Source organism: Eutrigla gurnardus (assembly GCF_963514095.1).
Source record: "Eutrigla gurnardus genome assembly, chromosome: 24".
Taxonomy (NCBI): domain Eukaryota; kingdom Metazoa; phylum Chordata; class Actinopteri; order Perciformes; family Triglidae; genus Eutrigla; species Eutrigla gurnardus.
The window spans coordinates 6,181,905-6,194,128 of record NC_139935.1 but is presented as its reverse complement, the minus strand read 5'-3'; the positions used below and the strand labels follow the sequence as shown (position 1 = coordinate 6,194,128).

The window sequence follows — 12,224 nt, the reverse complement described above, 5'->3', positions numbered from 1 at the left end:
AATAGATCCGCAACGCAACAGCAGAGCAGACATGGGACGACACTGCATGGAGGTCTGAGGTATTCCACACTCTTCTCCTTCACTCATCAGTGATGCATGTCAGTGCGAAGCTTGCAAGTGATGCTCTGATGTTTTTCGTTCCAGGCAAAGTCTATATCATCTGGGAAATAAGACAACTAAAAGCCTTAAGGTAGTCTAATAAGGAGTTCTTCTGAAAAAACATGTTTATGTTGTTTGAATCGCATTTTCTGCCTTTCAAGAAGTGGACATTTCAATGTGTTTACATTGGACTTTTTAAAAAAGCGCAGTTTCATATCAGATAAACGCGCTAAAGCGCACTCGTTTCCACTTTGCGCTGACTGCATTATGCCCATGTTTGCAGTGGCCATGCCGTGCGTCCAGACCCAGTGCGGCTCCTCTCCACAAGGAGCCAGCCCAGCCTCTCAGAGCGCCGTCGGGGAGCGCAGCTGCGACTTCCTCACCCCGGAGTTTGTCAAGTTCAGCATGGACCTCGCCAACAGTGAGATCTCAGCTGCGACGTCGGGTCCCGCTTTTGACACTTACGGCGCCGGGTACGAGGTGAAACCCCCGTGTCTCTTCCAGATGCCGGTGCAAGGGGAGCTCCCGTGCGTCAAGGTGGAGGACGCGCACGGATGCCCGCGGTATCCGCCGAACCAGCATCACCCGCACCAGCCCGACGAGCTGCTCTCCTCCCCGGGCTCCGTGTATTACTACCGCTCCCCGCCAAACAGCCCCATCGCATCCAACTTCCAAACACAACCGGGACACTTGTGGGAAGACTCCGGCTCCCTGTACAGCTTTCGACAAGACTATTTGGCGGCGGCGCACAGGAAAAACACGCTATCCAGACTCTCGCTGTTTTCCCTCAAACACGCGCAACACGCCGGCCAGAGCTTGTCCAGCTGCCAAATGAAATTCGACGGCTCTCTCCACGTCTCCATGAACCTGGACGCGCACCAGGAGCCGGGCAGCCCCGGGAAGCAACCCGGCGTGGGGTTTCCCCACCCGCTTCAGTTCGCCCACGGCCACCACTTCATGGACTACCAGACTTCGTGCGCGCCCGGCCGGGGAGCGCTGAGCGCGGAGGGGCTGTGCGCGGTGTGCGGCGACAACGCAGCCTGCCAGCACTACGGAGTGCGCACCTGTGAGGGCTGCAAGGGCTTCTTCAAGGTCGGCACTTTATTTTGACAAACTGCACAGGAAACTTGGATATTTTCATGCAGCTTATAAAGGCTGTTGCTTCATAAAAATATGAAAATAGCAGACTTGTTGAAATGGAGCTCATATAATTAGCTCATATAAATCCCTCAGGGAGCCTGGCTGTGCCTTCCTAATTGTACATTGTGCTTCAGATGCACGTTTTGATCTCTTGACGTTTAGGGGCAAATGTCCTGTATGAATGGCCACCAACGTGCCGTGAATTAAAACCTTCCCTTTCTCCACTCTGGAGGAGATTCCCAGGGGCGATTCTCCAAATTATGAATGGCCACGACCCTGTATTTACCCAGACTGCCCTGTCCGCCTGCTGAATGCCTTATCCTGGGCCCACGGGGGGCAAGAGTGCTGCTGTTCATTTCCAAAGGATCATTAAAGCCTTTTTACTTTAGTCTGGACAAAATGGGTCTCGGAGCAACTATAAAAAAAAAGACAAAATATCCCCTTCCACTAGATTAGATCGCCCCACCAATACTACCCTTTAATCTCTGAAGATGTCATTTAAATTGGTGCCAAAGTGCAAAGAAAGTGGCCAGTTTTATGGCGTTATTTCAGCTCACTGTACAATTCATCCACAACCTGAGAACATATATTAGTTCTCTTTTAGTGAGTGAAGTTAAAGGTGTTTTCACGGTCATAAATAGATGAGGAATGAGGGTTGGAACTAAATGTCACTCAAGGCTGAAACACCATTTCCTTAAGTGTCCTATAAGTGCAGGTTTTAATATTCTTTGTGAAATATCTAAATGGTTTTCTTTCTCCATGCAGCGCACGGTGCAAAAAAATGCCAAGTACGTGTGTTTGGCTGCAAAGAGCTGCCCTGTGGACAAACGCAGGAGGAACCGGTGTCAATACTGCCGCTTCCAGAAGTGCCTCACGGTGGGAATGGTGAAAGAAGGTAAACCAGTAGAACCACCAGTTACGTCTGACCTTTGGGGTCGGATTGTCATTCCCATTCATCCCACAGTCAAACTAAAAGTGTCTCTTGATCCTCTCCGTCGTGTCCTGCAGTGGTGAGGACAGACGGTCTGAAAGGTCGAAGAGGTCGCCTGCCGTCCAAACCCAAAACGGCTGTGGACTCGTCTTCGCCCGGCGGCACCCTCCTGGGCGCCCTCATCAGGGCGCACGTGGAATCCAACCCTCCGCCCTCTCGCCTCGACTACTTGAAAGTACGCTCCTTTCACAAGTGAGGTGTGCTGAACTTACAAGATGACGGGTGTAACGTTTCCCCATCTTGACCTTTTCGCCAGTTCAAGGAGGCTCCGGGAAGCCCGGCGGGGGACGACGCTCAGCACGTGCGGCAGTTTTACGACCTCCTGACCAGATCGATGGAGGTGATTCGAGGTTGGGCCCAGAAGATCCCGGGCTTCACCTCCCTCCCCAAACACGACCAGGACCTCCTCTTCTACTCTGCTTTCCTGGAGCTCTTTGTCCTGCGGCTGTCTTACAGGTAAAGAACAAAATCAGAACCCTTCTTGTGAGACTGTGTTCGTCTGCCAATAACTCAGCAATGGATTTCGAGAATATTTGGCACACGTGAAAGACGGGTTAACAGCTGGCGATGCCCCCCCCCCCCCGAAAGGACGTGGGAATTTACGGAAGGAGGATTTGTCGCCGCAATTCTGAGCCGCAAGCTGTCGTACTGTTTCAGATCCAACCCAGAGGAGGGGAAGCTGATCTTCTGCGACGGGTCGGCGTGGCACCGCCTCCAGTGCCTGCGGGGCTTCGGGGAGTGGATCGACGGCATCGTGGAGTTCTCCTCCACCCTGCAGAGGATGAACCTGGACGTGTCCACCTTCTCCTGCATATGCACTCTGGCCCTGGTGACCGGTGAGATGATTTCATGCACATTAACAGCTTTAAATGCTTAGAAAATCACATATTTTAACGGTTGATTATCTTCTCCAACATGTGTGACGGAGCAGCGGAGCGCCACGGGCTGAAGGAGCCCAAGAAAGTGGAGGAGCTGCAGAACAACATCGTCAAGTGCTTGAAGGACGCGGACAGACTCTCGGACTGCTGGTCCAGCCGCTTGTCTAGACTTTTGGAAAAACTGCGTGAACTTCGCACTCTGTGCATCCAAGGCCTGCAGAGGATTTTCTATTTGAAGCTGGAGGATTTGGTGCCACCGCCTGCAGTGATAGATAAGTTATTCCTCGACACGTTGCCATTTTAGAGACAGAAGGGAATAGGTTACACATGGGGACGTTTTTTTTTTTTTCCTCCAGACCTCAGAGTTTGACATCTGTGCTCTGCATTTTAAAATCCAACGTCGAGCCGTTCAATCTCAACAAGTCAAAATGAGAATCAAAACTCATTTGTCTCAAGATTTGTAACGAATTACCGGTGATCGTCTTCATAATATCGAACGTGAGGATCAAAAGGAGCACTTTTATACTGAAGGAGAATACATTTATAGTCCGTAATGTTCATTTATTTGACTATTTTTACGATGTGATTTGAACTGCAACTAAATTATATGTTCAACCCATTTTAAATTCTTATATGGAGGCAACTTTGGTACGTCTTGTTTAGCTTTTTCATACGATAATATTCGGTAGACTCCATCGTTGTGTTCTCAGACTACAGTGTCATTGTCCATGTTTTAATAAATAAATTACCGTTATTGCTTCTGGACTGAACTTAATTTATTCTTTTTTTTTTTTTTTTAAATCTACTTTGCAATGACTCAAAAATCATGTTATTCCTTGTAAATATAAACATATTTTAAACTTTTTTTGTATTTTTTATTTATTTTATTTATTTATTTCGGGCATGTCAGTTAAATTAAACTTCATATAACATCTATTTCAAGTTATTGTTTTACAGTCAAATGCAATATTGGTCACTTGTCACACATTATGTGGTTTGGAAACATAACTTTAAATTTTTTTTTTTTTTCAAATGGGTGTTGTTGAAAGTTTACTCCTCACAATAAACAATTATTATATTATATGTACACAATTTATTTAAAATATTACGATTATTATTTATGATTCTTTAATTGTTAAAGCTCATATAATAAAAAAAACTATATACATTTATAAAAATGATGTCAAAAATGAGTCAGTAAGACACTAGTTTTCCCTAAAATGCTACAAATCTCATTTCAATTTCTCTATTTCACGCAAAATATGGATTCAGTCCGTCTTCTTTTTTTAACCTTTAAAAGTCTGCTATAAGAAGGGACATATTTGCACGTCTGTCTCGAGGTCAAAGGTCAACCCCGTATTTCTACAACAGTGGACAGATTTCCTCCATCATTCCTGCAAGAGAGTGAAACGTGTGAGCGTTGTGTTTAATGGCTGCCGGCTGCCTGACATTTCTGCAGCCCTTTGGTTACGTCTGGCATTCGACAAGTCCGACGAGTCGCACGCAAGGAGGCACGCGTGATCATGGTGTTCATCTTTATGTGCTGTGAATTAAACCGGCTGGAACAGGCCTGCGGATCAATAGTGGAGGCTGTTCAGTGCCGCGGCGTGGCGGACGGAGATAGAAATTAATCGATAGCCGCATCGGAGAAACGTCCAATTTGTTCTGATAATGGCGGTGATTGACAGGTGGAGAGAGAGCGCATAATACAATACCAGATATCTCTGAGCAGAACTACAATATTATAGGTTTGGATACTAAAGGATTTCATTGAGTAGATTAACACAGCGGAGACAGAAATAACCAGTATATATAAGAAAAATAGTATTATTATTTATTTTTAGTTGAGTCCACCCATCAGGATTATTTTTGGCCACCTGAATGTTTTCCTGCCACTTAAATATGTCCCTATTTTATATATAATGCATAGAGAAATCCATAAATCCATGCATACCAGGAATACATACGTCTTCCACCACCGTTCCTGTTTCAAATCCAGCTCTAAACAGAAACTGTATCCCAGTTTTGTGTGGAAGAACTTGACTGACCTCAACCTCATGCAACACGTCCGGGAGGAACTGCCAGACCTCAATGGGAGCAGATCCCTGCAGCCAGCGTCCAAAACGCATGGTGGAGAACCTGAAACCAGAAGAGTGGAGGCTGTTAGAATAGCTGTTCATATGCCAAAACATGATATGAATGTGCAAATGTGCAAAGACAGATGTTGGTTCCCTACATCCTATTAAATAAAGTACATAAAGTACACTTTTGGATCACAGGGACCCGAGAATCAACAACTTGCCCCAGAAACAGGTTGTTTTTTCGGGGCGTCCTGAAGCCTCGGGGGCCCTTCAGGCTGGTTGTGGAGTATTTTTATCTCCAGAGAGCGACTTGTGGGATAGTGGGATGGCTCTGACCGCCACCTTTGATCTCTGCATCCATCCAGCTTCAATACAGCTTAACCCTTATCACCGGCAGCCCAGAGACCGCCGGATTTACAGGCAGCGACCCCCCGCCTGCTTTCAACATGTAATCCATTACAGATTATTACCGATTACCCATCAGATGCTTCAGCGGCTGCTGTAGTTATGTATGAGTTAATTTTATTGATCAGTTTGTGGAAATAAATCGCTAAAGATTCAATATCCACTGTTGGAAAAACAGCCAAACCTGCTCTTAGACAATCGTTGTATTTATAAGACAATTTGAAATCAGCCATAACAACAATAGAAATGTATTTTCTTTCCTCTTACTTTGTCTGTGGTGGGTTGAGGTCGTGTCCGAGCAGGTTCAGGGACTCTGGCCAGGAAACGCACCTCATTTCTGCACCTGTATGCATAAGAACACCAGTAAACTGTATTAAAAAGTGCAAGGACAAAATAGACCCTCATTTATTCCCATTTAAATGTCAGCAAAGTGAGTTAAAGTTTGTACAAATCCAGTAGAATGAACATATCTCATCTCTAATTATGACAGAATTCAATTCTTATCTACCTTTTACTAAAAGTGACGTTATTGTGTCACAAATTCATGTCTTGAGCTTGAAGCTGAAGAGCAGAAAGTGTTCTCATCATATTCAAGTTATCACAAAAAAGAAAAGCGTCCAAACTCTCTGGAAAAAGGAGGGAAAGAAATAGTTTCACCACTGAGGAAGATGTAAAAGAAAAGTAATCTCGGACCTCCGAGGGGAGGAGGCCGCAACACTTGAAAAAGATCTCCATCATCCGCCTATCGCAGTAAACTATCTCTCCATCCCCCCCCCTCTCTCTAAGCTCTATAGGCTCCGGAGGACTCAGGGGTTTGTTTGAGGATTATGAGGACCTTTACATTCACAGCTGAAGGCCTGGTGCGACGGGCTCAGGCCTCTGAAGGCTCCTGGAGCAGCTCTGCATTCCTGTAAAGAGTGATGGACAGGTGACGTTCACAAACACCATCAATGGGGAAAACACATGTGGGGTGAAAACTGAATTAGAGAGACATGCTATATGTTTTTTTTTACTGCCATAAAGCCTCAAGAGCTGGGATGAAACAAACTTACACCACACTGTGGCTCTCTAAAACGTATAAACGACTTAATACTATGATAAGGTCATAATCTTCCACATAAAGTGTTATATTTCTGCCTGGATTTGCTCCAGTTTTCCCCAGGTATGTTGAATTTGTATTGTCCAATTGTTCCATGTCTTTCTGTCACTGTTTGAATGGTAGAGGTCACAAAATCAAAATAAGGACGCCATCTAGTGGCTGTAGCCTACATTACCATTTCGAGTGAGCTACAACAAGAGGCTAACTCAATGTATTACTGTTTACACTGCAGCACTAAATGTCATATACTGTTTACACACCTATATACTGCTAACTTGGCACTTCCGGCTTATTCTGCGCCTCTGGTTAGACGCTAACTGCATTACGTCGTCTCCAGTTGTACTCTGCACAATGACAATAAAGTTGAATCCAATCTAATCTCAAGTTTTGACACTTAATCATTGTTTTTTTCTGGCTGGTTTATGTATGCCAGAATATTTCCCCACATTTAATTACATTGCATTGGTGTATTTCTATTAAAGGGCTGCTAGAATTTGCATTTAAAAAGGTACAAGTACACACCGTAATAACCCGACTTCAGTCCCGACACCACTCAAGGTTTAAAAACACTACATCCTACATTTCCCACAATGCAACTGTCTTTTGTTCGACCCTGCCTGCACGCCTGTGAGCGCCAATGCCCCCGGTATGAAATAGGGGCATTCCGTTACACACGTGTAGCTTATTCCGGAATGATTAGGTAATGGACGAAATTTTACGTCAAAGTATTAATACCACAATGTGGAGATACTCCATTACAAGTGGAAAATACTGCATTTTAGGGTTAAAAATATATCACAAGATCGTTTTTTCCATGTGTTATAACAACAATAGATCATAAAAATCTTACTCTGCAACACAATTAACTCGTTATACTCAAGTTAATAACGAGTAACAAGCAATCCATTTCCACCACTGCAAATTACCTTAAAGCAGAGATCACGAGAGTGCCTCTGGCGTGGCTTTTATTCTGAAAAGGCCAAACAGGAAGACATATCTTTTCCTGCCCGAAGCAGGCCGCGGCCGGTTCTGGCTCCGCCCCCTCCACTGTCGGAGGTATAAAAGAATGTGTGACGCAGCGTGATAGGACTTCACTCACAGATATCTCATCATAGGTGACTGTGAGAGCCTGAAAGTTTGAACTTCTCCTAAAACGACAATCGAAGCAGCAGAATGGTGAGTGTTAAGCCGCCATTACTATTATCCTCACTCACAGAAAAGCAACATTTACTGGATTGTACGTGGCAGTCGTCCTGCTGACTCATCGTAGTTCTTTTGCAAACTTTCCCTCCAAAAAATCTATCACGAGCCTCAACGGTTGTGTGTCGTTTCTATTAATGTGGCCCCGTGCAGGGATTAAAAATACTTTTTTTCGCCATTGCCACAGCACACGGAAACGCATTTAAATGGACGTAATGGTGGAAAAAGAAAGAAGCTAATGCTAGCAGTCATGTGGCTCCAGCTCCAGTAAAGGTTAACTGTTTCCATATGTCAGGAGGGGCGTGCTTGTTTGCCGGGCTTTAGGAATGCTGATGTGGCTTCCAGAGGCCGCTTTGTGTGTTTTACATTTCTATTTTCTCCGCCATCATCGTGCTGACGATAAGCCGCTGCATTCCTGTTAGCATTGGGCCTGTTTTCGAGGCATTCACTTTTACAGCAAAGGGAAAAAATACGTTAAACATGAGCCCAGGCACATGACGACAAAGCCTGGTAGTCACGGATCAACTTTTCCCTTTTTTACAAAGAGAATTCTTAATACGTTTAGGGGCGCTGACCTCCCTTTCTAGACTTTGTTCCCTCGTAAGTGAACAGTGGGAGTGTCGTAATGTTTGAAAAAGGCGCAAGAGTAAAAGTCCGCTTCCCCAAATGGTGTTTGGTCCGTTTCCTGTTGGGCCTTCTGGCCGCTCTTCTGCCTTGATTTGTGCTTTTCTGCTGCTCCTTTTTTCCTTTAGTGTTTTATATCGTTATTCATGGATTATATTTTTTTAGTGGGTTGTATAAAAGTTGAATGATAAGTTCTCCAGTTATAAAAAGCCTTGATTCAAATCTGGCCTTTTCTACCGTAAAGTAAACATTTGCATAATACCGGCCCACTGTTGATCACGCCCTCAAAACAAACTAGTAGTGGAACAGGATAGTAAATTACAAGTGTGGGTTTAAAAGGAGATATAAATAGCATAATTATAATAATATAACATTACATTTAGGTTTTGAGTGGGGGCTAAAAAAATCTCATGTAACTACATTTCCAATCTGGATGCACAGCAGACCAACCACACAATGCTCCACTGTGTTTGCCATCCCATGTTGGGGCGTTAACATCAGCCGTGACGCAGTTTCGGGACAAATTACAGGAAGTCACTCACATTACCACGGCCAGGAAGTAACTATTCACAGGCCGCGTGTGTCCTTAAACATGAACGAGTGTTTCAACACCACTCCCACATATCTCACATCCTGTTGAAGCTCTCTGGTCTCACAAGACCAGCAGGGAACATGTGAGATAACGAGGCAGTTTAGTCTGCGTTTTTATTCCAGTTGTGTCCGCGATGAAAGCTGTAGTCTAAACAGGTTAGTGGAGTAGACGCAGCATAGCTGTCCGAGTGGCTCTCCACTCAAAATAGCTGCTGAGCCGGCTGCTATCGCCATACTCGGCAGCCCCCGTGTGGGGCCCCCCTCCCTCCCCCGTCCTCATTGCCCACACTATGTGTGCATTCACTATTCAGGACCATGAAGCCTGAAATCTCAACCATTTATTCTATCATATGTCTACAATTCAATAAATACATAGTCTATATTAAATCACCCCACAGTAACGAACTTTAATGCAGACTCACACTATCCCTCTGTTAAAAGATCCTATATATTCCTATTTATATTTTAATAGTTACAGCAGTTGGGATGCGAGTTCATCTAGAAAGAAAGTAGGTCACTCCTCTTATAGCAGTCATATAGCATAACTGGCGTCGAGATTAAATACTTTCAGGCTGCTTATAGGACTGGGTGGGGACGGGGGGGGGTGCATTGTTGGAGCTGTCTCACTGGAACAACATGACGAGCTGCCCTGTCAGGTGGTTTTACGCTCAGCTGCAGGCTCAAAGACAAGACCGACTAACACAGGAATTTCACAGCATCATGAAAATGCCCCCGGCCCACGCGTTCCCTGTGTGAATGAGGTCAGAGGTCAGCTGCAGTCTTGATATGTAGACATGGAGGAATTATGCATAAATATGGGTTTGTCTTCTTTGTTGACAGTTGGCCTTTTAGTGACATTTTAATTCAGATTTTTTTTAATTAATATAGTGTTTTAAAAAAAAAAATTCCATAACACTATTTTTTACTATTTTCTTGACAGAACATACAGTTTTTTTGCCTTGTCATCACTTTTTGCACCACTTTAACCTCCAGTTAAACAAGCGGGACAGCTGACATTGCGTTATCGCTCCCTCAGGCTAAAAGATGAGACCCAACTTGTTTCCGTCCCCAGCAAGCATGCACCCGTTGCCTCCACCCTCAATCTTTACAAGGAACTAGAAATACTTCAGGAGGGCGTTGAGCCACTTTGGCCTAAGGAGACACTCACTCTCGATCAGTGACTCCTGATTTCACATCCTGCTCACAAGTATTACGTACATGTAACTGGTTTCTGCAACATTAGCAGATGCAGACCTGTAAACAATCTAAATCCGATTGTATAGAAGTGTTAATAATAATCCTAATTTCTTCTCCCCCTCCACAGCGCGAGTGTATCTCTATCCATGTTGGCCAGGCCGGTGTCCAGATGGGCAACACCTGCTGGGAGTTGTACTGCCTGGAGCACGGCATCCAGCCGGACGGCCACATGCCCACCGAGAAGCCCAGCGGCGGCTACGACGACTCCTTCACCACGTTCTTCAGCGAGACCGGCAGCGGGAAGTACGTCCCCAGAGCCATCTTCGTCGACCTGGAGCCCACTGTGATTGGTGAGGACCGTCGTTTTCCACTGGGAGCTCGTTACTGGGTCGAGATTTTCCGGGAAAGTCACTTTAGGTTCAAGGAGTTTGCTAGAAGGAAGCTATAAAGATTAAACTCAATGATCATCGAAAGCTCACATTTCACAATGTTTTTCTGATTCCATTCATTCTATATAAAAATGGCATTAACGTGTCCTCTCCCCTCCAGATGAGGTTCGTACGGGTACGTACCGCCAGCTCTTCCACCCCGAGCAGCTGATCTCAGGAAAGGAGGATGCTGCCAACAACTACGCCCGCGGCCACTACACCGTCGGAAAGGAGCACATCGACTCTGTCCTCGACAGGTGCCGCAAACTGGTGAGAGAGACAACAGATGTACCTTTTTTAATATTGATGAAGTTCAACACATTGAAAAGACGTTAAAAAGTAAACTCTACCTTTTCTCGTCCAGTCGGACCAGTGCACCGGACTACAGGGCTTCCTGGTCTTCCACTCCTTCGGAGGAGGAACCGGCTCCGGCTTCACCTCCCTCCTGATGGAGCGCCTCTCGGTCGACTTTGGCAAGAAGTCCAAGCTGGAGTTCGCCATTTACCCGGCTCCCCAGGTGTCCACGGCGGTGGTGGAGCCCTACAACTCCATCCTGACCACCCACACCACGCTGGAGCACTCCGACTGCGCCTTCATGGTTGACAACGAGGCCATCTACGACATCTGCCGCAGGAACCTGGACATCGATCGCCCGTCGTACACCAACCTGAACCGCCTCATCAGCCAGATCGTCTCCTCCATCACCGCCTCTCTGCGCTTCGACGGTGCCTTGAACGTGGACCTGACCGAGTTCCAGACCAACTTGGTGCCCTACCCCCGAATCCACTTCCCCCTGGCCACCTACGCCCCCGTCATCTCGGCGGAGAAGGCCTACCACGAGCAGCTCACCGTGGCCGAGATCACCAACTCCTGCTTCGAGCCGTCCAACCAGATGGTGAAGTGCGACCCTCGCCACGGGAAGTACATGGCGTGCTGCCTGCTGTACCGCGGCGACGTGGTGCCCAAAGACGTCAACGTCGCCATCAGCAACATCAAGACCAAGCGCAGCATCCAGTTCGTGGACTGGTGCCCCACCGGCTTCAAGGTGGGCATCAACTACCAGCCCCCCACCGTGGTTCCCGGAGGCGACCTGGCCAAGGTGCAGCGGGCCGTGTGCATGCTCAGCAACACCACCGCCATCGCCGAGGCCTGGGCCCGCCTCGACCACAAGTTCGACCTGATGTACGCCAAGAGGGCGTTCGTCCACTGGTACGTCGGCGAGGGGATGGAGGAGGGCGAGTTCTCTGAGGCCAGGGAGGACATGGCCGCCCTGGAGAAGGATTACGAGGAGGTCGGCATCGACTCGTACGAGGAAGATGAAGAGGGCGAAGAGTATTAAAAACAAATGTTTACTTAACGTTCGGGGTAAAGTTCTCTCAGAATGTAAGCTGTAATCTGTTCTCCCCCACCATGTTGCAATAAAACAAGCGTTTCTACCAAGCAGCGACTGTTTTTAACGTCTCCTCAATCCTAATTATAGTATCGTATCGC

At 46.4% G+C, this 12,224-nt stretch overlaps 2 protein-coding genes across 2 annotated transcripts; both read left to right on the top strand.

The window, feature by feature from the left end:
* Nucleotides 1–329: 329 nt before the first annotated feature.
* LOC311009881 (nuclear receptor subfamily 4 group A member 2-like) lies at nucleotides 330–3,846 on the top strand. Its single transcript, XM_084004312.1, has 6 exons — nucleotides 330–1,191; nucleotides 2,005–2,134; nucleotides 2,248–2,405; nucleotides 2,487–2,686; nucleotides 2,888–3,066; nucleotides 3,162–3,846. The coding sequence occupies exons 1-6, from the start codon at nucleotides 367–369 to the stop codon at nucleotides 3,410–3,412; spliced, it is 1,743 nt and encodes a 580-aa protein (XP_083860438.1). The 5' UTR covers nucleotides 330–366; the 3' UTR covers nucleotides 3,413–3,846.
* A 3,894-nt stretch (nucleotides 3,847–7,740) lies between these two features.
* On the top strand, nucleotides 7,741–12,176 carry LOC311009974 (tubulin alpha chain-like). Its single transcript, XM_084004454.1, has 4 exons — nucleotides 7,741–7,869; nucleotides 10,433–10,655; nucleotides 10,855–11,003; nucleotides 11,098–12,176. The coding sequence occupies exons 1-4, from the start codon at nucleotides 7,867–7,869 to the stop codon at nucleotides 12,070–12,072; spliced, it is 1,350 nt and encodes a 449-aa protein (XP_083860580.1). The 5' UTR covers nucleotides 7,741–7,866; the 3' UTR covers nucleotides 12,073–12,176.
* Nucleotides 12,177–12,224: the final 48 nt, after the last annotated feature.

What these genes read in the sequence shown, in the direction of transcription:
- LOC311009881 (XM_084004312.1), top strand. Translation starts at nt 367, where the DNA reads ATGCCCATGTTTGCAGTGGCCATGCCGTGCGTCCAGACCCAGTGCGGC. An exon ending in GGTGGGAATGGTGAAAGAAG is followed by an intron (nt 2,135 to 2,247) that starts GTAAACCAGTAG and finishes CGTGTCCTGCAG; the next exon opens with TGGTGAGGACAGACGGTCTG. An exon ending in CTCGCCTCGACTACTTGAAA is followed by an intron (nt 2,406 to 2,486) that starts GTACGCTCCTTT and finishes CCTTTTCGCCAG; the next exon opens with TTCAAGGAGGCTCCGGGAAG.
- LOC311009974 (XM_084004454.1), top strand. An exon ending in CCTGGAGCCCACTGTGATTG is followed by an intron (nt 10,656 to 10,854) that starts GTGAGGACCGTC and finishes TCTCCCCTCCAG; the next exon opens with ATGAGGTTCGTACGGGTACG. An exon ending in TCGACAGGTGCCGCAAACTG is followed by an intron (nt 11,004 to 11,097) that starts GTGAGAGAGACA and finishes TTTCTCGTCCAG; the next exon opens with TCGGACCAGTGCACCGGACT.